Raw genomic sequence first — 27,809 nt, forward strand, 5'->3', positions numbered from 1 at the left:
ATTTGTAAGTCGCTCTGGATAAGAGCGTCTGCTAAATGACTTAAATGTAAATGTAAATGTACAGCACCCAGTGTCAAAGGAAGGCCAATAAGATCATCAAGGACCTCATTCACCCGAGCCACGGACTGTTCACTCGGCTACCGTCAGACAGACAGAGACAGAACAAGTGCCTGAAAGCCAAGACTGAGTAAACTAAAAAAACAGCTCATTACCAGGCCATCAGACTGTTGAACAGCCATCATTAGCCATCTACCAGGTGATGCACACTCACTACCACAAAACTCACACACAAGCTATCATACACACACACACCTCATGCTCAAGAACAAATGCACTCACAGCCAACACTGCTGTTCCATGTTATAGAGACATTGACAAATACTGTGTATTTAAATATTGTAAAAAGGAAAGTGGGATACCTAGTCAGTTGTACAACTGAAATGTGTCTTCCGCATTTAACCCAACACCTCTGAATCAGAGAGGTGCGGGGGGCTGCCATAATCGACATCAACGTCTTCGGCGCCCGGAAAACGGTATGTAGCTTATTCTAATATCTGTACTACTGTACAATGTATTTTAGTAAGACTGTTTATACACACCAGATATGTATTTATATACAGTGCCTTCGGAAAGTATTCAGACCCCTTGACTTTTTCCACATTTTGTTACATTATAGCCGTATTCTAAAATGGATTAAATATGATTTTTTTTCTCAGCAATCTACACACAATACCCCATAATGACGAAGCGAAAACAGGTTTTTATAAATGTTTGAACATTTTATAAAAAACTGAAATATTACATTTACATAAGTATTCAGACCCTTTACTCAGTACTTTGTTGAATCACCTTTGGCAGTGATTACAGCCTCCAGTCTTCTTAGGTATGACGCTACAAGCTTGGCACACCTCTATTTGGGGAGTTCCTCGAATTCTTCTCTGCAGATCCTCTCAATCTCTATCAGGTTGGATGGGGAGCGTCGCTAAACAGCTATTTTCAGGTCTCTCCAGAGATTTTCAAGTCCGGGCTCTGGCTGAGCCACTCAAGGACATTCAGAGATTTGTCCCGAAGCCACTCCTGCGTTGTCTTGGCTGTGTGCTTAGGGTCGTTGTCCTGTTGGAAGGTGAACCTTCGCCCCAATCTGAGGTCCTGAGTGCTCTGGAGCAGGTTTTCATCAAGGATCTCTCTGTACTTTGCTCCGTTCATCTTTCTCTCGATCCTGACTAGTCTCCCAGTCCCTGCCGCTGAAAAACATCCCTAGAGCATGATGCTGCCACCACCATGCTTCACAGTAGGGATGGTGCCAGCTTTCATCCAGACGTGACGCTTGGCATTCAGGCCAAAGAGTTCGATCTTGGTTTCATCAGACCAGAGAATCTTGTTTCTCATGTTCTGAGATTATGTGCCTTTGTGCAAACTCCAAATGGGCTGTCACGTGCCTTTTACTGAGGAGTGGCTTCCGTCTGACCACTCTACCATAAAGGCCTGATTGGTGGAGTGCTGCAGAGTCGGTTGTTCTTCTGGAAGGTTCTCTGATCTCCACAGAGGAATACCTCCCTGAGCAAGGCCCTTCTCCCCCGATTGCTCAGTTTGGCCGGGCGGCCAGCTCTAGAAATAGTCTTGGTGGTTCCAAACTTCTTCCATTTAAGAATGATGGAGGCCACTGTGGTCTTGGGGACCTTCAATGCTGCAGAAATGTTTCGGTACCCTTCCCCAGATCTTTGCCTTGACACAATCCTGTCTCGGAGCTCTATGGACATTACCTTCAACGTCATGTATTGGTTTTTGAACTGACATGCACTGTCAACTGTGGGACCTTTATATAGACAGGTGTGTGCCTTTCCAAATCATGTCCAATCAACTGAATTTAACACAGGTGGACTCCAAACAAGTTGTAGAAACATCTCAAGTATGATTAATGGAAACAGTATGTACCTGAGCTCAATTTTGCGTCTCATAGCAAAGGGTCTGTATGTAAATAACGTATTTCTGTTTTATATTTTTTATACATTTGCAAAAATGTCAAATTTTTTTTTGGCATTGTCGTAATTATTGAAAAAATGTATAATTGAATACATTTTAGAATAAGGCTGAAACGTAACAAAATGTGGAAAAAGGGAAAGGGTCTGAATACTTTCCGAATGCACCATATAAGCTTAATGTTTAGGAACATAGAACATTAACTGGGATGACATTCACTCTTATGGGACACCAACAAGAGCAAGCTGAAAGCCATGCCTAGAATTAGTCATGTTTGCAATCTGCTGATAGGCTGACCCTGTTATAGTATTCTGCCTGTCAGCGAGTGATGTGTTTGCTGTCAACAGAAGAGTCAGTGAAGCCACGGTAAGATATTGGCAAGGTTGCTAGTGGCAGCACGTGTCCTGTAGGTTACTGGCAACATTCTTCCAGTAAGTTTTGTGACTTTTAGTTTCCAGTTAAGAAATGACAAATTCACCACAACTTCTGGGAACCAGTTGCCATTAATTTACTGGGAAATGCACAATAACCTCTTCACAGTGAAGCTCATTACTGACACATTCTCTTACCGCATTTGCCGAACAGACAGTGTCAAAGGAGGTGCGCTCTACTTGCATCGGAATAACCATCAAACACTTAAACTTCTACAGCACTTCCACTGACGTTTGGCATAAATACTATTATTTCATCATGGCACCAAATATGCTAATGAGGTCCACCAGTACAAGTGCAGTGATGATCACCGTATATAGAAAATATTGGGTAGAAAAATGTCTCAATATACCTACAAGGTACCGAACTGTACCATTTGAGTTCATATGTGTACCAGTGAAGTGTACAGTGCCTTCAGAAGGTATTCACACCGCTTGACTTTTTCCACATTTTGAATATCCCTTTGAGCATGGTGAAGTTATTAATTGCACTTTGGATGGTGTGTCAATACACCCAGTCACTACAAAGATACAGGTGCTCTTCCTAACTCAGTTGCCGGAGAGGAAGGAAACCGCTCAAGGATTTCAACATGAAGTCAATGGTGACTTTTTAAAACAGTTACAGTTTAATGGCAGGACAATAACCTCAAACACAAGGCCAAACATACACTGGAGTTGCTTACTAAGACGACATTGAATGTTCATGAGTGGCCTAGTTACAGTTTTGACTTAAATCTGATTGAATCCAACTTGACAGAGCTTGAAGAATTTTTTAAAGAATAAATTGCACATTTTGTACAATCCAGGTAGGCAAAGTTCTTAGAGACTTACCCAGAAAGACTCACAGCTGTGGAATAAGTCAAGGGGTATGAATACTTTCGGAAGGAACTGTACCGTTGACGTTTTTGTACCCCAGGTAACAATGTGGTACCCTAACCATTATGTACCCCAGGTAACAACGTGGTACCCTAACCATTTTGTACCCCAGGTAACAACGTGGTACCCTAATAATATTTTTTTTTTATATAGAATGAATAAGTAACCAAGAGGTTGCAAGTTCAAATCCTCAAAGAATGAACTCTACGTCAAGTGTCCTTGGGCACTGCTAGTTTTACATTGACGTTATGTTGGTTGTGATTATTTGACAATTATTTACTTTATTCTGGGCAGCTTTTAGCAAAGTGCAGAAATGTATTCTTGCCAATAAGTCTATGGCCATATCTCTTTCACGCTCGCAGATCTGGTGGTGTCATTGCACTCTTGTAGGACATTTCAGGTTGCTAGCGACCAAGAGATTATTAGTTCAAATCCTGTTTAAGGCGGAGTCCCAAGTGTGGTCACAGTATGAAATTATACAAGATTCCTTACACTAATTCAAATTAGAATACAGCAGCATACTGTCATTTAATGGAAATAACACCTTCAAGTTGTTATATTTACTTTATTTTTACTGCAACTTTCGGCAAAGTACAGAAATGTGTTCTTGCCAATGGCCGTTATGTCCACAGACCTGGTGGCGCAGCAGGAACTTCAGGTAGCTTAGCAACCAAGAGGCTGTGAGGCTGAATCCCAAGTAATCAGTATACAGCAGCATACTGTCCTGTTAACATTAACACCTGCATTTAGCTGTACAAATACAAATAAATATTTAACATGAGATCGTGTTTTCATTTGCTCACATGTTGTCATGTGTAGTTTCATGTTAAATCCCCATGTTGTCATTTTTTTTTTTTACATTAATTTCACGAGATCATGTACTCAACGTGCTTACGTGTTATCACATGTGTAATTTTAAATTATCACATGTAGCTTCACATGTTATCACATTAACTTAACATTAAATCACATGTGATCACATGAGATCACACAAGATCACGTGTTCACATGTGACATTCACATGTTTTTTCTGTAAGTGCAACCAAGCAGCTGATATATGGAGAATAGGAAGGAATCTTTTCCATCATGTATTCTAGAACTACCAAGTCAACAGAAATTGATGTTTTTTTTAGCATTCCATTGTCATAAAGGCCCATTATGCTATTCTCCTCTCAACTGGTATTGGCTAATGGAATGTTCTTTTGATGATTGTGATTGATTGGAACAGACATTCATCTTTGCTGTGTTTTGATAAACATCAATTAGCATATTTTTACCATTATGTTGTGTTCTTACATAGCACTCATTATTTTGTGGTGGTCTTAGCCCCCTGTTTGACTGATGGCTCTCACCCCACACTCTTGGCTGTAGTTAGTCTCATTTTTCTTTTTTTTCTCTTTTTATTAAACTTTTGTTTAACCAGGAAAAGCCCATTGAGACACAGAGTCTCTTTTGCAAGGGAGACCTGGCCAAGAAAGCAGTAGCAGTCAATATGTAATTTAGCAACATTTATCATTCAGAGCGTGTCTCTTGTTGTGTTGTTTTCTCCAGTGAAGTCCCAGACGGCCCACCCCAGACGAACCCAGAGACAGTCCTCCCACTCTGCTGTGGCAGACAAATCAGCCTCCATGATCAATGGCAGGAGTCAGCTCTCCACAGAGGTAGACCACCTTACCATAACTCACGCGATTGATGATGTGGTATTTGAGCAAATACTTTATTGATCTATTTATCTGTTGCTCTCTCACTCACTCACTCACTCACTCACTCACTCACTCACTCACTCACTCACTCACACACAGGTGGATGACCTCAAGGCCAAGGTTAGTGTTGCCGGGATAACGAGGGACAGCTCTGTGACTGACAGCAGGGTGTGGGACACAGTGGACTCAGAGGTCCTCCTCCAACAGGCCACCGTCACCCCTCCTCCCTTCGGACTAGAGGAGCAACAGTCCCCCTTCGTCTCTTATTCTTCTTCTCCCTTGTCCTCCCCTGCTGACCGAGCCCTCGCCCGAGTGAACAGCCTTTCCCACTCATACCTAACCAATCAGAGAGGGAGCCCACCTCTGGAGTCACCTAACCTCAGGTATCAAGCTCATTCATGCAACCCCCTGTTACTCAAGCCATTGGGTTTCTTTTTAGATCGAGAGAAGTTCTCTTTCAAATTATTTGTTTCGATATCTCACATGTGGGATATGGCCAGCTCCCGTATCGCAAACATGCTCTCCAAAGCCAGGTATTCTCAACGTATAAACCCTCAGAGGGCCCGAAACTATGATAGGGGCAGCAACCTTAAAGAGGAAAGGGTCTAAACCATCTGACCCAGATGGATTTTTGGGGTCAAGTTTAAGGAGATTCTTTAGCACTTCAGACTCAGTGACCGCCTGCAGGGAGAAACTTTGTAGCGGGGCAGGGGAAAAAGAGGGAGGAGCATTGGGGCTAGTCGCATTAGAAGGGGTGGGAGATGAGGAAATCTTGGCCGGGCAAGGAGACATGGCTAAGTCAAATAGGAATCCTGATGAAGTGGTGATTAAAGGGCTCAGCCATGTGCTCATTGTCAGTAACAACCACATCATCATCATTAAGGGACATGGGCAGCTGTGAGGAGAAGGGTTTATTCTCCAGGCGCCGGATTCACAAAACACTTCTTACACAAAAATTGAAGAAGCTTCTTAAGAAAAAAAAAGAAGTTCGTAAGAGCAATTCCTCAACAATATCTTAAGATTGAATGATCTTCTTATGAACTCTTCAAATATCTTGAGATGTTTGTTGTTAGGCAACCAATTTAGTTAGCTGTCTAGCTAGCAATGGCATCATGTTAGCATATTTTGTACTGAGATTACTGTTCTAAAACACGTTCTTGGGTTTAAAATAATCAATACTGAAACATTCAGATTAAGTTTGAATGAATTAAACATGTTCAATTGCTTTCATGAGCTTTATCTCACTGCCCTGAGTTTAAGACGAGGGTTTATCTATCTTGGAATTAAGAACATTTCCAATAACTTTATTTTCAATAATCTAATTTCTTCTTAACTTTTTGCTTAAGGAAAAACATAAGAAATAGCACAAGAAAATTTCCAAGAACCTTTTTGAGGAATAGCTACTTTGCTAAGAAATGACAGCTAAGAAATGCATTCTTAATACTGTATGTGCAATCCCATACTGTATGTGCTGAAGCCAATTAATTTACTTTTACCTTGCGCCAGCTGTTGGTTTCAGCACTTAGAGTATGGATATGAGAAGGCTGTAGTAATAATATAATATATGCAATTTAGCAGACACTTTTATCCAAAGCGACTTAGTCATGCGTGTACAGATTTTACGTATGGGTGGTCCTAGGAATCGAACCCACTATCCTGGCGTTGCAAGCGCCATGCTCAGAGGACCACCAGTGCGTTCAGATGACCCTTTATGTTGACGTTCCCTCCTCTCTCTCTCTCTCCCTGACAGCCCCAGTCTGGTAGCTCTAGTGATTGACAGTGAGGAGGAGGTGGTTCTGGAGAAGTCTCCCTTCTCTCCTCTTACCTTTGACCCTCGCAGCAGCGGGGACGACGCCTCCCCAGACCTCACCTGCACACGCACACACTCTGCCTCCTCGGCCGGTGACCCCACCCCCACAAAGGTACCAGGCAGAAGCTTTCTTGTCCACCCTCACACACAGAGACTCGCATAAAGAAATGTCATAGTTTCTCTCCTCCTCCTTTGACAGTCTACTGACTGTTCCACTCCAAAGGAGGTTGTAAGGACCAATATATTAGGGCCGACTGTACATCTAAAATGTATCCCCGTTGTGTTGACCTCAGTGTTTCTGTTGTGTTGTATTTTTCCAGGATGTGGGCGACCAGAAGATCAGACACCGCTCCTACTCCTACTCCTCCCCCAAGATCAGCCTGCTGCCCTCCCGCTTCTCCCGTGACACCTCGGCCCAGCCTGCGACATCTGACCTCAGCACAGGTTAGTGTCCGTGGGACCTTTCACAGTTATTAACCCCCCCCCCCCCCCCCCCCATTGAGAAACCCTTCCTGAGAATTTTCCCACTGGCCACACAATGATTGAATCAACGTTGTTTCCACGTCATATCAATAAAATTACGTTAAACCAACCAGGAATAGATGTTGAATTGACGTCTGTGCCCAGTGGGTTATTACTTCGATTGGAATAAAGGTGGCAGGGTTTTCTGAGAACATGATGATATTGATAGTCCCGTCACTTCCAATGCCTTGTTCGTCTTTGTATGTTTGGTCCTGTCCTTCTATGTGTAGTAACGGTCTTCAAAATGGATAAAAGGTCACAAATACAGTTCTGATAAATGTTACAGCTGCATAATGGCCTAAGACACTCAACTCTTTTTTTATAGAAAAATAATGATTGAATTATAGCACATAAAAAATTGTATAATGAGAAAGACAAAATCTATGCAATCCAGGCATTTTGGTGTGACTTCAGGTATTCAATTGAATGTCAAATATACAGTGCCTCCAGGAAAATATTCAGACCCCTTGACTTTTTCCACATTGTGTTACGTTACAGCCTTATTCTAAAATGTATTGCATTGTTTTTTTCCTCATCAATCTACATACAATACCCCATAATGACAAAGCAAAACAGTTTTTAGAAATATTAGCTAATTTATTTTAAAAAAACAACTGAAGTATCACATTTACATAAGTATTCAGACCCTTTACTCAGTACTTTGTTGAAGCACCTTTTGCATTGATTACCTCATCGAATCATCTTGGGTATGATGCTACAAGCTTGGCACACCTGTATTTGGGGAGTTTCTCCCATTCTTCTCTGCAGATCCTCTCAAGCTCTGTCAGGTTGGATGGGGAGCATTGCTGCACAGCTATTTGCAGGTCTCTCCAGAAATGTTCGATCGGGTTCAAGTTCAGCCTCTGGCTGGGCCACTCAAGGACATTCAGAGACTTGTCCTGAAGCCAATCCAGCGTTGTCTTGGCTGTGTGCTTGGGGTCGTTTTCTTGTGAACCGTCGCCCCAGTCAAGGATCTCTCTGTACTTTGCTCCGTTCATCTTTTCCTCAATCCTCACTAGTCTCCCACTCCCTGCCGCTGAAAAACATCCCCACAGCACGATGCTGCCACCACCATGCTTCACCGTAGGGATTGTGCCAGGTTTCCTCCAGATGTGATGCTTGGCATTCAGGCCAAAGAGTTCAATCTTGGTGACATCAGACCAGAGAATCTTGTTTCTCTTGGTCTGAGAGTCTTTAGGTGCCTTTTGGTAAACTCCAAGCGGGCTGTCATGTGCCTTTTACCATAAAGGCCTGATTGGTGGAGTGCTGCAGAGATGGTTGTCCTTCTGGAAGGTTCTTCCATCTCCAAAGAGGAACTCTAGAGCTCTGTCAGAGTGACAATCGGATCCTTGGTCACCTCCCTGACCAAGGCCCTTCCCCCTTGATTGCTCAATTTGGCCAGGCGGCTAGGAAGAGTCTTGGTGGTTCCTAACTTCTTCCATTTAAGAATGATGGGGGCCACTGTGTTCTTGGGGACCTTCAAAGCTGCAGAAATGTTTCGGTACCCTTCCCCAGATCTGTGCCTCGACACAATCCTGATTTAGGTATGTGGATTTGTCTGTCTGCTTTCTTTTCTGAGTGGCGACTTTGTTTACATTATCATCTAATCCAAGATCTACATTTTCTATCCCACGAAGGGAAACACTTACTGTAAGTAGACCATTTTCTCTTTTCCCTGTTCACGTAGTTGCCGTGTCAGTGCGTTTAATCCCCATCGTTATATCAACTTCGATAAACACGTGGGCCAAAACCTTTTAGTCCAATGTCTATGATTCCCGACGATACCCCTGTCCTTTTGAGACATCGTTTCACACTTTTCCCCGATTAGGAAAGTCCAAGAGAAAATGTGATTTGCACAGGTAACTGTATGAATATTGTCAGTTTCTATTTCGAAAACAGTCTGTGAATTGACAGTTCATTGACAATTGGTTATCCACTTCTCCAACCACAGCCAATTGAAAGCTGAACAGAGCTGTATTCTCAGGTGGGCGTGGCTTGAGCCTTGCTACTATATGACTAGGGCTCGTATCCACAAAGTGTCTGAGAGTAGGAGTGCTGATCTAGGATCTGTCCGTATAATCTTATTCATTGTGATCTAAAAGGCAAAACTGATCATCCTAGATCAGCACTCCTACTACGCTTTGTGGACACAGGCCCTGGATTGATCTTATCTGAGCTAGTCTCTCTCTCTTCACTTATTTGGTTTGTCATGGGAGTTTGTCTGGTACAGGAAGCAGTAGGCCTACTGTCTGTTGTTGGATTATCCTGCTCTCTGTGTCGTCACTAACTAACTGTAGCCACCAGTAGATAGTCAATACTGTTTATAGCTAACATGTAACTAACGAGGGACCTTTTGACCTTCTCATCCAATGGGTTTTGAGAAGGAGTCGAGAAGAGAGGTTGCAAGGATTTAAGGAAATTCAATTGAGATTCTCCCCCTACATGGCTCTGGTCACGTCTTTTCCTCCCTCTGTTCCTTTTGAGTGGCCTAGTGAGTGCTATGTCCACTCTACCCTGTAGATGGCGTGTTCCACAGTGTGAGCCACGGGCGGTGTCGCCTTCAGGCCCTCTCTCTGTCTAAATCTATGTCTCTACTCCACCCTGCTAGTAAGTACAGCTTACCTTAGATCATCTATCCTCCACCACTCGCTCTGTGCTAAAACTAGGCATGGCAGACATGTGGCTACTGTGTGTGCGTCCGACGTGCAGGTGCGTATGTATGCACAGTACCAGTCAATAGTTTGGACACACCTACTCATTCAAGGTTGTTTAAAAAAAAAATATATATTTTCTACATTGTAGAATAATAGTGAAGACATCAAAACTATGAAATAACACATGGAATCATGTAGTTACCAAAGACGTGTTAAACAAATCAAAATATATTTTAGATTTGAGGTTCTTCAAAGTAGCCACCCTTTGCCTTGACGACAGCTTTTCACACTCTTGGCATTCTGTCAACCAACTTCATGAGGTAGTCACCTGGAATGCATTTCAATGAACAGGTTCATTTGTGGAATTAATTTCCTTCTTAATGCGTTTGAGCCAATCAGTTGTGTTGTGACAAGGTAGGGGTGGTATACAGCAGATGGCTCTATTTGGTAAAAGACCAAGTCCATATTAGGGCAAGAACAGCTCAAATAAGCAAAGCGAAACGACAGTCCATAATTACACGAAAGTCAGTAAATCTGGATTTTTTCCCCAGAACTTTCCTTTCCTGTGCAATTGCAAAAACCATCACGCGCTATGATGAGAATGTCTCTCATGAGGACCGCCCCAGGAAAGGAAGACCCAGAGTTACCTCTGCTGCAAAGGATAAGTTAACTAGAGTTACCTCTGCTGCAGAGGATAAGTTAACTAGAGTTACTTCTGCTGCAGAGGATAAGTTAACTAGAGTTAACTGCATGTCAGATTGCTGCCCAAATACATGCTTCGCACAGTTCAAGTTCAAGTAACAGACATCTCAACATCAACTGTTCAGAGGAGACGGTTGAATTGAATTGCTGCAAAGAAACCACTATTAAAGGACACCAACAAAAAAAAGAGACTTGCTTGGGCCAAGAACCATGAGCAATTAGACCGGTGGAAATCTGTCCTTTTGTTCTGATGTGTCCAAATTTGAGATGTTTGGTTCCAACCGCCGTGTCTTTGTGAGACGCAGAGTAGGTGAACGGATGATCTCCGCATGTGTGGTTCCCACCGTGAAGCATGGAGGTGTGGGGGTGCTCTGCTGGTGACAGTTGTCTGTGATTTATTTAGCATTCTGCAACGATACGCCATCCCATCTGGTTTGCGCTTAGTGGGACTACCATTTGTTTTTTCAACAGGAGAATAATCCAAAACACACATCCAGGCTGTGTAAGGGCTATTTGACCAATATAGAAAATAGGAAAAATAAGTAAAACCCTTGAATGAGTAGGTGTGTCCAACCTTTTGACTGGTACCGTAGATGTGCTTGTATGTCAGTGTTTATGTAGGGTGAGGGCATAGGAAAGTGCATTGGCTGGCTAGGCTACCCCACCAAATCACAGTGTAAGCTCAACATTGCTGGGTATTGGGTAGCCCCCCTACCCCCTATGGGGGTCATCCATAATGTTGCTCATGCTGTTTCATTTCACACAGAGGGTTCATGTTCTGTCTCGTCCTCCACAGAACGGAGAGAGTTCAGCCTATCAAAGCAACCTCAAGAAAAAAGGTATGTATCCACTGACGTAGTGTTTGTGTAAAGTGAGTGTGACATTTTTACAGTTCCATACAGTTTTCCCCTAATTCCCAGGCTCTCCAGCCTTCAGCCAAGACTACTTGGTTGGTTGCTGGGCGACCGAGGGCTGTCTCTCTGTCGTGGAGTTCCTGGTTGTCTTCGTATCAAGAAAAGGGGTGGCAGGTAGCCTGGCACTTAGAGAGGCTAGCCAGCAACCCGAAGGGTTGCCAATTCAAATGCCGGGTCTAACTTGTAAAGTCTGGCGGGAAGTGAGCTGGTCACTGGATGGTTGCTGATATCAAAATCCTACATGCCGTTGTGCCCTTGATCAAGGCACTTAAACCCCCACAATAACAGCTCTTTGTTTAACTCTGTTGTTGTATAACTTTGTTGTTGTGCCACAGCTTGTAGGGCTGTTTTAACCCTGTGTCACAGGTAGTGGCGTAGAGATATTACACTTCTTATCAGTACCCAAACTGTTTGTGTAGACTGAACTGTAAGCCCATTGTGCTCAGTGTTTATTTCTCAATGCAAATGTGGTCCAATGCAAATTTCAAATACAAGTACTGTGCTCAGATGAAGTTAGGCTAATGCACTGTAACTTTTGTGACACGGTGAGTGTAGTAGGATTTACTGTATAGTATCCTTTGAGTAAATGGCTCCAGCAAAAGTGGGATGGACAAAGAAAAAGGTCTCTTTGTTTCCTGCTTCACTATGTCCTTCGTCGTGATGAGATGCTGCCGGGAACCATGCCAACTGCCTCTGTCCTCCCTCCATTCAGGAGTTAAAATGTCCTGAACGCACACGGTCACAGCACTATAGCTCCCTCTAGAGTATGTTTCCTGTACCTGTCAGTGTGTACCAGATCTTTGTGTGCGCATGTTAGTGTATGTGTATGTGTATGTGTATGTGTATGTGTATGTGTATGTGTGTGTGTGTGTGTGTGTGTGTGTGTGTGTGTGTTCATGTACTGTATGTATCAGAGCTGTGTGTGTGTTCATGTACTGTATGTATCAGAGCTGTGTGTGTGTGTGTCCCTAGGGAGTTAAAGTTCCGTAAGCGTGCCCAGTCTGCAGACGACGAGGGCAGCGTTGAGCTGGCAGAGTCCCTCCAACACCTCACCCTCTCAGAGTTCCTCAAAGAGTATGTGGGCATCGCCCCCTTCTGGGCTGGCAGCCCTGGCCCTTCCTCTCCACTGGGCAGATAGCCCATAGCTTTTAACCCTACAGTAACTCCCCTGATCTGGAAGCCAGCCATCTAGTCCCTAGCTTCAGCCGCTAACCCCTTTTAAGCCAAACATTTTAACCCTAGAACTCCCCTGTGTGCATCGTCACATTTAACATCTACGTTTGTGCCCACAATGCGCTCTGCCTAGCATGGCATCAAAAATAACCTTTCGAGATCGCACTTGTACGCTGTTGATGTCAATTAACGAACCATGTTTGATTACCATACGTGTGCTGCATGTGTCTGTAACTACCACTATGTAACCCTTAACCCATTGTGCTCTACCACTGACCTCTGACTCAGGGTGAAAATGAATCCCTTTGTAACACTAAAACGTGTGGCAAATGAGCTGCCACCAACTTTAAGTCGACGACACCTTAATGATGGAGTTTTGACCAGTCTTTTTGTTTGTCTTAATTCTGTAATAAACATCGATGGTTGGCTTTGTGTGGTGCATGTGCTCCAACTGTATACTTGATCCAGCCTGGTTATGACCGTCACAGGCTGATTGAACTACTAACCAAATACCATGTTTACTATAAGGCTTGTGCTTTCATAAGTTGTATGCAGAGTTTATATATGTTTTTGTTTCCACGTGGCCTCATTAGCTAGGTTTCCATCCAATTGGTGGCAGATATCCATTTGAATATTCTAAATTTCAACTCTACTGAACTTTTTGACACAAAACATGTTGCGTTATGTGGCATATGTGCCCACTCTGGTCTTTGCACGTGCGCTCAAGCCAACAACTCGCACATACATGAAGAGATTCCTGTTATGGGCAAATGAGCGAGATACTTTTTTAATTGTCAAACGGAAGAAACTAATCGATCATCATGTCACCAGAATAAGACCCTCGATATTTATTGAAAGCAACATCAAGCTCATTACCGTACACTTTCACCACCCTGTGAAGCTCATCATAACTGATTTCATCTGTAGTAAAACGGTTGGATGGAAACCTGGTTATAGATGAAATACTAAGTCAGAAAATTACTACTCGCAGAAACGACTGAGTAATAATTAATTTGAGATGACCAGGCAGAAATAAAGAAAGATCGGCAAATAAGACTGGTATGGATACCGTTTATAAAAAACAGCAACATATGGAAAGTCACATATGTTGCTGACCCCATTGCGTCTGAACAGAATTGAAGAAGAGGAGTGGGACAAGTACAACATCCCTTCCAAGGTGGCGTCAGAGAAATACAAAATGATTCGTACCTTCAGCTTCCTCAAGAGCCGGATGTCGAGCACACGCAACAAGAACAAGGTAAACACTACTTTAACACTAATCGTGAGACGTGAGACTAGGTCAGCGCTAATCTTGCCGCCAGACTTTACATTTAGAGCATATGCCATGTTCAGAGACGTACTCAACTGGACTAAATAATCACAGACAGAATGTACACACCGACTGACTCACATGTGATCTACACCTCAGTCTAGATCTAACGATCTACAGCTATAAGGACTGCATGACATACCCATAAAGGGCTGTAAAAACAATATAATTGACTATTATCACACAAAAAAAGAAGTTGTGCTGCTATTATCACTTAATTATCGGATACAAAAGCCTATTATCAAGCGACTTTTGGGTCGTTGAAAAGCACTATATAAATACCATGTATTATGATAATAGTAATTATTATCGTCATCCCAACCCTTCTCCTTATACTATAGTATTCACATCAGGATCTGTGCTTCACGTGATGACAAGAAGCAGGAAATGTTTTGGGAAATAACTGTAACCCAAAACGCCACTCAAACCCTTGTGTAGCTTCCTTCCTTTTAATCATAAACCCTTTGTTAACACCCCCCAGGTGTTAATGCACTGCTCCGTCTCCTTCACAGTGGACTTTAAAATGGGCTAAAATAAAGCGGGGCTCCTCACTCAAACTGCTTCAATTGGAGTCGGTGCACGTGTGTGGCTATTCGTGGCTACTTCAAGGCTACTTCATAGTACAAGTAACCTGACTGATATTGCTTTAAGTCGAGTCTAGCCTATGGTGTTACAGAGTTACAATTACACGATATGCTTTGATGGATTGCATCTGAAGGGTTTTGATGTAGTTACAGTATGTGGGTGTGCAATAACCAGCCTATCCATACCTCTGATGTTCACCCCTGTGAATCTGCCCTGGTTTTCCAAGGGGAAGGAGAAGGAAAGGGAGAAAGAGAAGGACAGGCAGCAGAATGGACATCGCTTCTCCACGGGGTCCTGTGCTGGACCCACTGTCTGTCTGGTCTGTGACAAACCTGCCACTGGCAAGGAACTTCTGCACTGCTCCAGTAAGTAACACGGTTAATCAATCCGTCAATCAAAATGTATTAATAACAGTTTTTTTACATCAACAATTAACCAGTAGTACATCAACTGATCAGTCTAAACAAACAGCAATTTGTCGCTCAATGTTACAAACATACAAGCAAATCTCAGTGATCTGTACACCTCTGAACAATGTAAATGAATTGAAAAATATCACATTTCTGGATAATACAGTATATCAATACATATTGTATCTCAAGAATAAATATACTGCATAGGCTTTTTTTTGCATTCGACAATGATAATATAATTGACAATGATGGGGAGGCAGGTAGCCCAGAGGTTAGAGCGTTGGGCCAGTAACCGAAAGGTTGCTGGATCGAATCCCCGAGCTGACAAGGTAAAAATCTGTCGCTCTGCCCCTGAACAAGGCAGTTAACCCACTGTTCCCCGGTAGGACGTCATTGTAAATAAGAATTTGTTCTTAACTGACTTGCCTAGTTAAATAAAGTTTAAAATAAATTAACTTTAATTCGCAATTTTTTTGCTGGACAATTGTAGAACTGAATTAATATACGATCCTATTCTATTTCCAGTCTTTAATTTCTTCTCTTTATGAACCTATCCCTCTCTCCCTAAGGTTGTACACTAATGGTCCATAAGGGTTGTAATGACTTTGCTCCCCCGTGTCTAAAGGTGAGTTTCAGCCTGGATACTTCTGCCTCGACCCACAACCACAACCACAACCACACACACAAACATAGACATGGCTAATCTAGTCCAGTGACACATCTACTCCTCACCTCTCTCTGTTGAACAATGTGATCTAGTTGGAATGTTTGGTTGTCTGGTATCCTACTATCCTTCTTTTTGTTAATCTTTGTTTTAAAACTATAGAAACTTGTGAAGAACCGAACGGCATCCCTCCCGCAGAGTGAGTGTTACATTGCGGAGTTCAAGGGTCACTGACTAAGGACCTTATTACTGATGAATGTTTTTATTTTTTTATTACTGTTTTTCTTTCTTTCTGCTTGCATTTTGTATTTATATTTGGTGTGTGTATATTCTGTAATTCAGGGCTCGTCTGTTAAAGAGACCTTGGTCTCAGTATCACTCCGTGATAAAACAAAAAATTAAATAAAATGTCACAGCTCTTTGTTGTCATCATGTGAAGCACACAGGAAGGAATGCTGAAACAATAACATTCCTCCCCTCCCTTCCCTCCTTCATACTTCACAGTGCGAGACAGTCCCTCTTCATGTCTGATCGCCACCTCAGCCTCTCTACCTATGATGAGCCAGAGGGACAGGAGGGAAACAGCCTCGCTCCCCAACCCCCTCTCCAGGAGCGTCCCCTCTGCCACTGACAGGTCAGCTAAGCATCCGTTCACTCACTCTCAGTATATTACAGTAAGCTTGTGATGAAGATTTTTTGCGATGATGCTTATGTCATTGACATATTGTCACTCTCCCAGCAGGCTTAGCGAGAGTCCGGAAGTGGAGTCTAACAGGAGATGGGGTCCTGGCCGATCAGAGGAGCTCCTACAGACCACGGAGTCGTCCTCCTCCACTGACTCCTCCCTCGGAGAAGGTACTGCAGGGACGGGAACCCAGAAGGGACACTTGGAAAAGTGATCATCTTAACGGTTAAAAGGGAAAAGTCACCATCGTGTTCATTTTTGTCCCCCCTCTCGTCCTGTAGACTGTGTGGACACCGGTCTCCACAGCGACCTGGCTGCTGATGCTCTGGACTACGAGGCTGAGTCTTGGAGTCTGACGGTGGAACACAAGTTTTGTAAGAAGCAGGACAAACGGGTGGTCAAGAGACAGGACGTCGTCTATGGTGAGCTAACGATGTACTCAGAACAGTTGAACCACCATATGTAACCCAACCCTGCTGTTTTGTAGTACAGTTTTGAGTTATGACTGAGGTATGACTTATGAAATGTTATGGGTCGTAGCACAGGAATGTTTACGGTTTGTTATAATGGCATGTCCAAGGGATATGTTTGTCTACCGGGACCTTTGTCATCTTCGAAATGTGGGTAGTTGGACTTGGAGGGGATCAGTTTGAGCAAGACGAGACGCGGAATCGCAAAAATGTACACGTAATGCGTGGTTGTTTGGGATGCAAGGTGATTTGTAGCTCTGCGATCCTGCGCAGTCCAACTGCAATGTAGTAGATCTCAAACACGCACTGTTTTTGTGTGTGTCCCCGTCCTCTCAGAGTTGATGCAGACAGAGATGCACCACCTCCAGACTCTGTGCATCATGGCTGAGGTCTTCCGGCGAGGGATGAGGGAGGAGGTCCAGCTGGACGCCGGCGCCGTGGGGCGTGTCTTCCCCTGTTTGGACGAACTCCTCCTCCTCCACCACGACCTCTTCAACTCCATGAGGGAACGCCGCCACAGCTCCGCCCAGCCATACGGGAACAGGAACTACGTCATAGAACGCATCGGAGACGCTCTGCTGCAACAGGTGCACTGTTAAAATGAAGTGCTTGTAACAACAAAGAGACAAAACCTTAACTTTTCTGGAGTGGGGACGGAACAGTATTGTACTTTCTGTCATATGGTCAGGAATATGTGGAGACAAAATTAACTTACAACCCCTAAAATTACATGGAATAAATACAGATATGTTTTTTTTTTTTGTGTGTCTGAAACATTGCCAACATCCACTCAGTCTCTCCTGTAATTCAACCTCAATAGAAATTACTGTGGTATTAATGTTCTGTGACTGATTGAGTACGTTGGCTCAATATGAGTGCCTGTATAACATCTCATTTCTGGTGCAGTTTTCTGAAGAGAACGCAGAGAGGATGAAACAGGTGTATGGAGACTTTTGCAGCCATCACACTGAGGCAGTCACCTTCTTCAAAGAGCTACAGCAACACAACAAACGATTTCAGACCTTCATCAAGGTACGGGCTTGTCTGTTTATAGCACCTCTATAAGCCTCGAGTTACACTACATGGCCAAAAGTGGACATGCCTTCAAATGACTGGATTTGGCTATTTCAGTCACACCGTTGCTGACAAGTGTATACAATTGAGCACACAGCCATGCAATCTCCGTAGACAAACATTGGCATTAGAATGGCCCGCACTGAAGAGCTAGGTGCCTTTCAACGTGGCACCGTCATAGGATGCCACCTTTCCAACAAGTCAGTTAGTCATATTTCTGCCCTGCTAAAGCTGCCCCGGTCAACTGTAAGTGCTGTTATTGTGAAGAGAAAGCATGTAGGAGCAACAACGGCTCAGCCATGAAGTGGTAGGTCACACAAGCTCACAGAACGGGACCGCCGAGTGCTGAAGCGCGTAGCACGTAAAAATCGTCTGTCCTCGGATGTAACACGAGTTCCAAACTGCCTCTGGAAGCAACGTCAACACAATAACTGTTTGTCGGGAGCTTCATGAAATGGGTTTCCATGGCCGAGCTGCCGCACACAAGCCTAAGATCACCAATCGCAAAGTGTTGGCTGGAGTGGTGCAAAGCTCGCCGCCATTGGACTCTGGAGCAGTGGAAACACATTCTCTGGAGTGATGAATCACGCTTCACCATCTGGCAGTCTGACGGACAAATCTGAGTTTGTCGGATGCCAAGAGAACACTACCTGCCCCAATGCATAGTGCCAACTGTAAAGTTTGGTGGAGGAGGAATTTTTACATTTACATTTTAGTCATTTAGCAGGAATCATTTTCTGGGGCTGTTTTTCATGGTTCGGGCTAGGCCTCTTAGTTCCAGTGAAGGGAAATCTTAACGCTACAGCATACAATAACATTCTAGACGATTCTGTGCTTCCAACTTTGTGGTAACAGTTTGGGGAAGGCCCTTTCCTGTTTCAGCATGAAAATCCCCCCGTGCACAAACCAACGTCCATACAGAAATGGTTTGTTGAGATCGGTGTGGAAGAACTTGACTGGCCGGCACAGAGCCCTGACCTCAACCCCACTAAACACCTTTGGGATGAAATGGGACCCCGTCTGCGAGCAAGGCCTAATCGCCTAACATCAGTGCCGCTAATGCTCTTTTGGCTGAATGGAAGCGAGTCCCTGCAGCAATGTTCCAACATCTAGTGGAAAGCCTTCCCAGAAGAGTGGAGGCTGTTATAGCAGCCAAAGGGGGGACCATATTAATGCCGATGATTTTGGAATTAGATGTTTTCCAAGCAAGTGTCCACATACTTTTGTAGTAGTGTATCTTGAGAAGATATCTGGAGAAATTATCTGTCCTAACAAGTTAAATTGTCTTAAATATTCCACTTGTGACTAATTATTCAATGTTGATTGTGTGTTTCTATAGCAACAAAGTAATAACTATTTGGTGCGGAGGAGAGAGATCCCAGAATGCATCTTGTTGGTGACCCAGAGGATAACTAAGTACCCTGTTCTGTTGGAGAGGATTCTACAGTACACCCAGGGTCGGTCTGTCTGCCTTTCTCTGCTCTGCTGCCCACTGCTGTTAGGATCAGATAAATCAAATCGTGATAACATGACCAGGCTAGTTTTTTGTTGGACAGGTGGTTTTATCATACAGCTCAGCTATCAGTGAAAATATACAGCAGTTACAGTAAGATATTACATGAAACGTTTAATGTGTTGTATTTGAAATTTAACTTCCATACTGATATGGGGCTGGTAACCGGATGTATAGTTTTGATCCTACTACTTCAATGTGCCTGAATATTTTCTCTCTCTCCCTCCTCCCTCGATCCCCACTCTCCCTCTTTCAGAGGACAGTGAGGAGCACAGGGACCTCTCCAGAGCTCTGGTTTTGATCAAAGAGGTGATCGCAGCTGTAGACCTGAGGGTCAGTGAGTTTGAGCAGGGTCAGAGGTTACAGGATGTCCTAAACCGGATGGACAACCGTAGTGTTGCCAAGCTGAAGAACGGACACACCTTTAGGAAGCAGGATGTTCTGGTGCCAGGCCGGACCCTCAAACACCAGGGCCTGTTACTGTGGAAGACCGCCACCGGACGACTCAAAGGTCTGAGGCACTGACCTATCAATCAATTAATCAACCAATCAGTCAATCAATCAACCGATCAAGAAATACATGAATCAGTCAATCAATCAGTTTCACACTAATGATAATATTGATTAGGGATTACATTGTTCACAATTGTTTTGCTGTCTCTTATCTCTGCAGATGTCCTGGCTCTCCTTCTCACAGACACACTGATCTTCCTACAGGAGAAAGACCAGAAGTTCATATTCGCTGCTGTGGTATGTCTGTGAAATGGTCTCGTGACATTTGCTGTTTATGGAGTAAGACAAAATAAACTCTACCGTTCAATTCAGTTCCTTTGGACTCTGTCTGATAGCTTTGGGCTACTGCTCTCCATGTTATTATATCGGAGGGGTTGGGGGAAAAAAGCATCCTGGTTGAACTAATAAAGTATATCTGATCATATATGGGGGATTGAGACTCAAAAAGACATGTCAACGGACACATCAGTGAGTGTTGGCCCCCTGTATTCATTCAATTGACTAATGCTCTCTCATCCTCCCATACTGTCTGTGCTCCTCAGGACCAGAAGCCCCCGGTGATCTCTCTGCAGAAGCTGATTGTCAGAGAGGTAGCCAATGAGGAGAGAGGGATGTTTCTGATCAGTGCATCGGCTGCGGGTCCAGAGATGTACGAGGTCCACACCTCCTCGAAAGACAGACGCAACACCTGGATGAGGCACATCCGAGAGGCTGTGGAGAGGTCAGTAAGGGGTGTGGTTAGTGTGTGTGTGTGCATACGTGTGTGTGTATGCTTATCGCTGTCTGCTTGTCTGTCTGTCTATCCAGCTGTCCAGAGGATGAGGAGGAGAACACTAGCGAATCAGAGGAGGAGAGAAGAGCATCTGAAGCCAGAGCCCAGAAGATACAAAGACTACAGGGTAATATGCTACTGTATATTCATAGCTTACAAATAGCTTGTCTGCAATGATCCTTTCACTTTGATTAGCCCACATTTTCCGAAGCATGGTCACGTAGTGTGTGTTTGTGGATTGTGGGTGCATGAAGAAACTGCACATGACTTTGTGTATCGTTTCTATGTTGATTGTGTAATACTGACCGTAAAGTGCTATTTGTGTCACCGACTGCTTGATTCTGCGTGTCGATTGTACATGAATGGTTTTATGTCGCGTTGATCTATCAGAGAGCCTGTCCAGTCAGGACCATCAGATATGTTCTACTCTGGAGGAGAAGCTACAGATCTATGCTGAACTGTCTACCTTGAGGGGTGCCACCCAGGAACCACACCTTGAGCCACGCTTACTGGTCCAGCCACACCCAGAGGAGGTTCCCCGGGCTGCAGTACTGCTCACTGCCGCGCTCCGAGAGGGTCAGACGATACACCACACTTTTAACCTCACTGACCGTTGTTAGCATCATGTACATGTTGTCCATTTCCTGTTGTAGAGTGTCCAATGTCTTTGTCTGTCTGTGGGTCTTTTTGTCTACAGTAAATTCTCTTTCTCCCTCTCTAACCACCCATCTCCTCTCTCCTTCTCCAGCTGAGAACCTGAGGACCACTCTGTCCTCCAGGACCTGTTCTCCCTCCAGCCTCTGCAGCCCTCACAGGGACCCCCTGTCTAACCCTGTGTCCTCAGCCAACCCTCCTACCCCCATGGACACCCCCACAGACGGCGAAGCCTCACATGGGGACCCTGATACCAGGGACGGGGAGTGGTCAGCCTCCCAGGCCCTCGTACTGCAGTCCCTGACTCAACCCCACACTGGGGACACTAATAATATCAACCTTAAGGTAGGTCTTCTATACAAGGTTTTGTTTTCTACCATAGATATTGAACTCGGGTTCCTGTAACTGTCAGTCTAACATGTTAGCCATAACACCAAGTGGCTCAAATACAAATGGGATTTGTAGTTGTAGCCATAAGCTTATTGTAGTCTTTAGCTGCTGAGGTGTACTCAGTCTGTGTTCATATTGGCCTTGGCTTCTCACCTTCCTCCACCTTCTTATGGTGGTGGAACATTGTTTAAATAATTGAACACCATCTATTCGAATTTCATTTCAGCCTTAATGTGATACATTATTAATATCTTAATAATACAGGGAAAGTCAATTTAGCTCTCAAATGTACCGTCTCATTAAAAATAGATGGATAATAATATGCCAATTTCCTCGGCCACATTTGTGCTACCGTTAGCATCTTGTCCCGGCTGTGAGGTGAATGACTATGATAAAAGAGAGTAATATTGACAGAATGTAATGTAGTGTAGAGAGCAGGGGTACTCAACTTTGACCCGACGAGGTCCGGAGCCTGCTGGTTTTCTGTTCTACCTGATAATTACTTGCACACACCTGGTGTCCCAGGTCTAAATCAGTCCCTGATTTAAAAAGGTCCAGAGTTGAGTTTGCGAGGTATAGAACCTTCAAATTCAAATCTGGACCTTGAGGCCAGTTCCACTTGTTTAAAAAAAAAAATATTCCCCTCTAATCAGGGACTGCTTTAGACCTGCTGGGACACCATGTGTGCGCAATTAATTAACAGGGAAAACAGAAAACCAGTAGTCCTCCAGACCGCATAGGGTAAGATTTGAATACCCCTGGTATAGAGCAATGCAATGTACAGCACGTGTCAATCTCATTCCACGGAGGGCTTAGTGTCTGCGGGTTTCCGCTCCTCCCTTGTACTTGATTGATGAATTAAGGTCACTGATTAGTAAGGAACTCCCCTCACCTGGTTGTCTAGGTCTTAACTGAAAGGAAAAACAAAAAACCAGCAGACACTAGGGCCTCCATGGAATGAGTTTGACACCCCTGGTGTACAGATTCTGTGCACAGACACTACCAGACCACAAAGTGGCGCTATATACTTACATGACCACATAGACTTCTCAGACAAATCTCTTTCGAAAAGGTGCCATGTAATAAGAGGAGAAGATACTGTACTCTCACCACTACACTCTAGTCTAGTCCGGGAGTAAGACCGTATTGGCTGGCTTCAACTGATACGGGTATACAGTAGTAGTAGGAGACTAAAACTCCCTTGCCATCTACTGTAGAAGTGAACTATTCATCTTCAGATACCAACACACTGAAATAGAACCAGGACATGTATTCCTTAACAGTTTTTCATGGAAGGAATATCATTTGTGAAGTGATTAAGTCATCTACAGTGGTTTGCGAAAGTACTCACCCCACTTGGCATTTTTCCTATTTTGTTGCCTTACAACCTGGAATTAAAATAGATTTTTGGGGGGTTTGTATCATTTGATTTACACAACATGCCTACCACTTTGAAGATGCAAATGTTTTTTTTATTGTGAAACAAACAAGCGTGCATAACTATTCATCCCCCCCAAAGTCAATACTTTGTAGAGACACCGTTTGCAGCAATTACAGCTGCAAGTCTCTTGGGGTATGTCTCTATAAGCTTGGCAAATCTAGCCACTGGGATTTTTGCCCATTCTTCACGGCAAAACTGCTCCAGCTCCTTCAAGTTGGATGGTGTACAGCAATCTTTAAGTCATACCACAGACTCTCAATTGGAATGAGGTCTGAGCTTTGACTAGGCCATTCCAAGACATTTAAATGTTTCCCATTAAACCATTCGAGTGTTGCTTTAGCAGTATGCTTAGGGTCATGGTCCTGCTGGAAGGTGAACCTCTGTCTCAGTCTCCAATCTCTGGAAGACTGAAACAGGTTTCCCTCAAGAATTTCCCTGTATTTAGCGCCATCCATCATTCCTTCAATTCTGACCAGTTTCCCAGTCCCTTTTATTGACAAACATCCCCACAGCACCAAGGATGGAGTTCTCGGGGTGATGAGAGGTGTTGGGTATGCGCCAGACATAAGAGTTTTCCTTGATGCCAAAAAGCTCCATTTTAGTCTCATCTGACCAGAGTACTTTCTTCCATATGTTTGGGGAGTCTCCCACATGCCTTTTGGCGAACACCAAACGTGTTTTCTTATTTTTTTCTTTAAGCAATGGCTTTTTTCTGGCCACTCTTCCATAAAGCCCAGCTCTGTGGAGTGTACAGCTTAAAGTGGTCCTATGGACAGATACTCCAATCTCCGCTGTTGAGCTTTGCAGCTTCTTCAGGGTTACCTTTGGTCTCTTTGTTGCCTCTCTGATTAATGGTGGGCTGCCCTCTCTTGGCAGGTTTGTTGTGGTGCCATATTCTTTCCATTTTTTAATAATGGATTTAATGGTGCTCCGTGGGATGTTCAAAGTTTCTGATATTTTTTTTATAACCCAACACTGATCTGTACTTCTCCACAACTTTGTCCCTGACCTGTTTGGAGAGCTCCTTGGTCTTCATGGTGCCCCTTGCTTAGTGGTGTTGCAGACTCTGGGGCCTTTCAGAACAGGTGTATATATACTGAGATCATATGACACTTAGATTGCACACAAGTAGACTTTCTTTAGCTAATTATGTGACTTCTGAAGGTAATTGGTTGCATCAGATCTTATTTAGGGGCTTCATAGCATATGCACGCACCACTTTTCCATAAAAAAATAAAAAAAATTCTTTCAATCAAGTAATTTTTTACATTTCACTTCACCAATTTGGACTATTTTGTGTATGTCCATTACATGTAATCCAAATTAAAATCAATTTAAATTACTGGTTGTAATGCAATAAAATAGGAAAGATGCAAAGGGGGATGAATACGTTTGCAAGGCACTGTACCAACATGGGAGACTGACTGTTAGTCATGTGTTTGATGTCTTTTTCAATAACAGGTGACTCAGAGTGTCCAGAGCTTGACCCAGTTACTCTACAGTCTGCAGGTGAGCTCATCACACACAAACACACAAACTCTCTCACACACACACACGCATGCACGCACACACACACACACACACACACACACACACACACACACACACACACACACACACACACACACACACACTCAAATAAAATATCATATCATCTAACTGTATTTGTCACATGTACCGAACTGGTGTAGACTTTACCGTGAAATGCTTGGTAAAATAGTAATAAAATAGTAACACTAGAGGAATAAAATACAGTACAGGGAGTACCAGTACCAGATCAATGTGCAGAGGTATTTGAGGTAGATATCTACATGAATGCAGGGTAAAGTGACTTGGCTTCAACATAGATAATAATAAAGAACAGAGCAGCAACAAAAGTGCGTGTGTGTTTGTGTAAGTAGTGTATGTGAATGTGTGTGGGTAGTGAATGTGTGTGGGTTGCAAACCCCACCCCCCCCCCCCCATCCCTTTTTGCCCCAATTCGTCGGGGCATGGACTTTACAAGGTGTCGAAAGCATTCCACAGGAATGCTGGCCATGTTGACTCCAAAGCTTCCCACAGTTGTGTCAAGTTGGCTGGACGGCCTTTGGGTGGTGGACCATTATTGATACACACGGGAAACTGTTGCGCGTGAAATCCAGCAGCGTTGCAGTTCTTGACATAAGCCGGTGAGCCCGGCACCTACTACCATACCCCGTTAAAGGGACTTAAATATTGTGTCTTGTCTATTCACCCTCTGGATGGCACACATCCACAAATCCAAGTCTCAATTGTCTCAAGGCTTAAAAATCCTTCTTTAACCTGTCTCCTCCCCTTCATCTACACTAATTTAAAGTGGATTTAACAAGTGGTATCAATAATGGATCATAGCCTTCACCTGGATTCACCTGGTCAGTCTATGTCATGGAAAGAGCAGGTGTTCTTAATGTTTGTATACTCGGTGTATATAAACTCAGCAAAAAAAGAAACGTCCCTTTTTCAGGACCCTGTCTTTCAAAGATAATTCGTAAAAATCAAAATAACTTCACAAATCTTCATTGTAAATGGTTTAAATATCGTTTCCCATGCTTGTTCAATGAACCATAAACAATTAATGAACATGCACCTGTGGAAAGGTCGTTAAGATACTAACAGCTCACGGACGGTAGGCAATTAAGGTCACAGTTATGAAAACTTAGGACACTAAATAGGCCTTTCTACTGACTCTTGAAAAAACCCAAAAGAAAGATGCACAGGCTCCCTGCTCTTCTGGGTGAACGTGCCTTAGGCATGCTGCAAGGAGGCATGAGGACTGCAGATGTGGCCAGGGCAATAAATTGCAATGTCCGTACTGTGAGACGCCTAAGACAGCGCTACAGGGAGACAGGACGGACAGCTGATCATTCTCGCAGTGGCAGACCATGTGTAACAACACCTGCACATGATCGGTACATCCAAACATTACACCTGCGGGACAGGTACAGGATGGCAACAACAACTGCCCGACTTACACCAGGAATGCACAATCCCTCCATCAGTGCTCAGACTGTCCACAATAGGCTGAGAGAGGCTGTACTGAGGGAATGTAGGCCTGTTGTAAGGCAGGTTCTTACCAGACATCACCGGCAACAACGTCGCCTATGAGCACAAACCCACCGTCGCTGGACCAGACAGGACTGGCAAAAAGTCCTCTTCTCTGACGAGTCGCGGCTTTTTCTCACCAGGGGTGATGGTCGGATTCGTGTTTATCGTCAAAGGAATGAGCGTTACACCGAGTCCTGTACTATGGAGCGGGATAGATTTGGAGGTGGAGGATCTGGGGTGGTGTGTCACAGCATCATCGGACTGAGCTTGTTGTCATTGCAGGCAATCTCAACGCTGTGCGTTACAGGGGAGACATCCTCCTCCCTTATGTGGTACCCTTCCTGCATGCTCATCCTGACATGACCCTCCAGCATGATAATGCCACCAGCCATACTGCTCGTTCTGTGCGTGATTTCCTGCAAGTCAGGAATGTCAGTGTTCTGCCATGGCCAGCAAAGAACCCGGATCTCAATCCCATTTAGCACATCTGGGACCTGTTGGATCGGAGGGTGAGGGCTAGCGCCATTCCCCCCAGAAATGTCCGGGAACTTGCAGGTGCCTTGGTAGAAGAGTGGGGTAACATCTCACAGCAATAACTGGCAAATCTGGTGCAGTCCATGAGGAGGAGATGCACTGATTTTGACCCCCCCCCTTTGTTCAGGGACACATTATTCCATTTCTGTTAGTCACATGTCTGTGGAACTTGTTCAGTTTTTGTCTCAGTTGTTGAATCTTGTTGTGTTCATACAAATAGTTACACATGTTAAGTTTGCTGAAAATAAACGCAGTTGACAGTGAGAGGACGTTTCTTTTTTTGCTGAGTTTAGTCTAGTGAGTGTGCAAGTGCAAGATGCAAGTGCAAGATAGAGTCAGTGCAGATTTTTTTGGTACCATTGATTGACTGTTTAGCAGTCTGGCTATTTAGCAGTCTTATGGCTTGGGAGTAGAAGCTGTCTTAGAGCCTGGAGGTCCGAGAGCCGATGCTACGGTACCGGTTGCCGGACAGGAGCAGAGTGAACAGTCTATGGCTTAGGTGGCTGGAGTCTTTACGGGCCTTCCTCTGACACCGCCTGATATAAAGGTCCTGGATGGCAGGGAGCTCAGCCCAATTGATGTACTGAGCTGTCCACACCACCCTCTGTAGAGCTTTTCAGTCAAGGGCGGTGCATTTGCCATACCATGCGGTGATGTACCAAGTCAAGATGCCCTCGACGGTGCAGCTGTAGAACTTTTTGAGGATCCAAGAGCCCATGCCAAATCTTTTCAGCCCCGTGAGGGGGAAGAGGCGCTGCCGTGCCCTCTTCACAACTGTGCGGGTATGAGTGGACCATGTTAGGTCCTTAGTGATGTGGACGCCAAGGAACTTAAAGCTCTTGACCCGCTCCACAACAGCCTCATCGATGTGGATGGGGGCGTGCTCAGGGTGAAGTTGTTGTCCTGGTACCACACTGCTAAGTCTCTGACCTCCTCCCTGTAG

General features: G+C 44.1%; 1 protein-coding gene across 4 annotated transcripts in view; it reads left to right on the forward strand.

The window, feature by feature from the left end:
• The window catches only part of arhgef28a (Rho guanine nucleotide exchange factor (GEF) 28a), a 110,551-nt gene that overhangs the window by 62,506 nt on the left and 20,236 nt on the right, over positions 1–27,809 (forward strand). For 2 of the 4 annotated variants that reach the window (XM_071363378.1, XM_071363380.1), the window contains exons 10-32: positions 4,839–4,948; positions 5,090–5,373; positions 6,741–6,912; positions 7,121–7,244; positions 11,475–11,517; positions 12,565–12,666; positions 13,900–14,023; positions 14,907–15,045; positions 15,663–15,718; positions 15,920–15,956; positions 16,262–16,391; positions 16,497–16,612; positions 16,724–16,864; positions 17,249–17,499; positions 17,819–17,944; positions 19,326–19,443; positions 19,756–20,010; positions 20,173–20,249; positions 20,555–20,733; positions 20,820–20,911; positions 21,175–21,360; positions 21,533–21,783; positions 24,731–24,778. In XM_071363378.1, the coding sequence (XP_071219479.1) occupies positions 4,839–4,948; positions 5,090–5,373; positions 6,741–6,912; positions 7,121–7,244; positions 11,475–11,517; positions 12,565–12,666; positions 13,900–14,023; positions 14,907–15,045; positions 15,663–15,718; positions 15,920–15,956; positions 16,262–16,391; positions 16,497–16,612; positions 16,724–16,864; positions 17,249–17,499; positions 17,819–17,944; positions 19,326–19,443; positions 19,756–20,010; positions 20,173–20,249; positions 20,555–20,733; positions 20,820–20,911; positions 21,175–21,360; positions 21,533–21,783; positions 24,731–24,778 (3,161 nt within the window). The remainder of the gene's footprint in view (positions 1–4,838; positions 4,949–5,089; positions 5,374–6,740; positions 6,913–7,120; positions 7,245–11,474; positions 11,518–12,564; positions 12,667–13,899; positions 14,024–14,906; positions 15,046–15,662; positions 15,719–15,919; positions 15,957–16,261; positions 16,392–16,496; positions 16,613–16,723; positions 16,865–17,248; positions 17,500–17,818; positions 17,945–19,325; positions 19,444–19,755; positions 20,011–20,172; positions 20,250–20,554; positions 20,734–20,819; positions 20,912–21,174; positions 21,361–21,532; positions 21,784–24,730; positions 24,779–27,809) is intronic. The other 2 variants (XM_071363379.1, XM_071363381.1) reach the window with 2 other exon arrangements.

The sequence above is a fragment of the Salvelinus alpinus genome, chromosome 24 (assembly GCF_045679555.1).
Source record: "Salvelinus alpinus chromosome 24, SLU_Salpinus.1, whole genome shotgun sequence".
NCBI classification, from domain to species: Eukaryota; Metazoa; Chordata; class Actinopteri; order Salmoniformes; family Salmonidae; genus Salvelinus; species Salvelinus alpinus.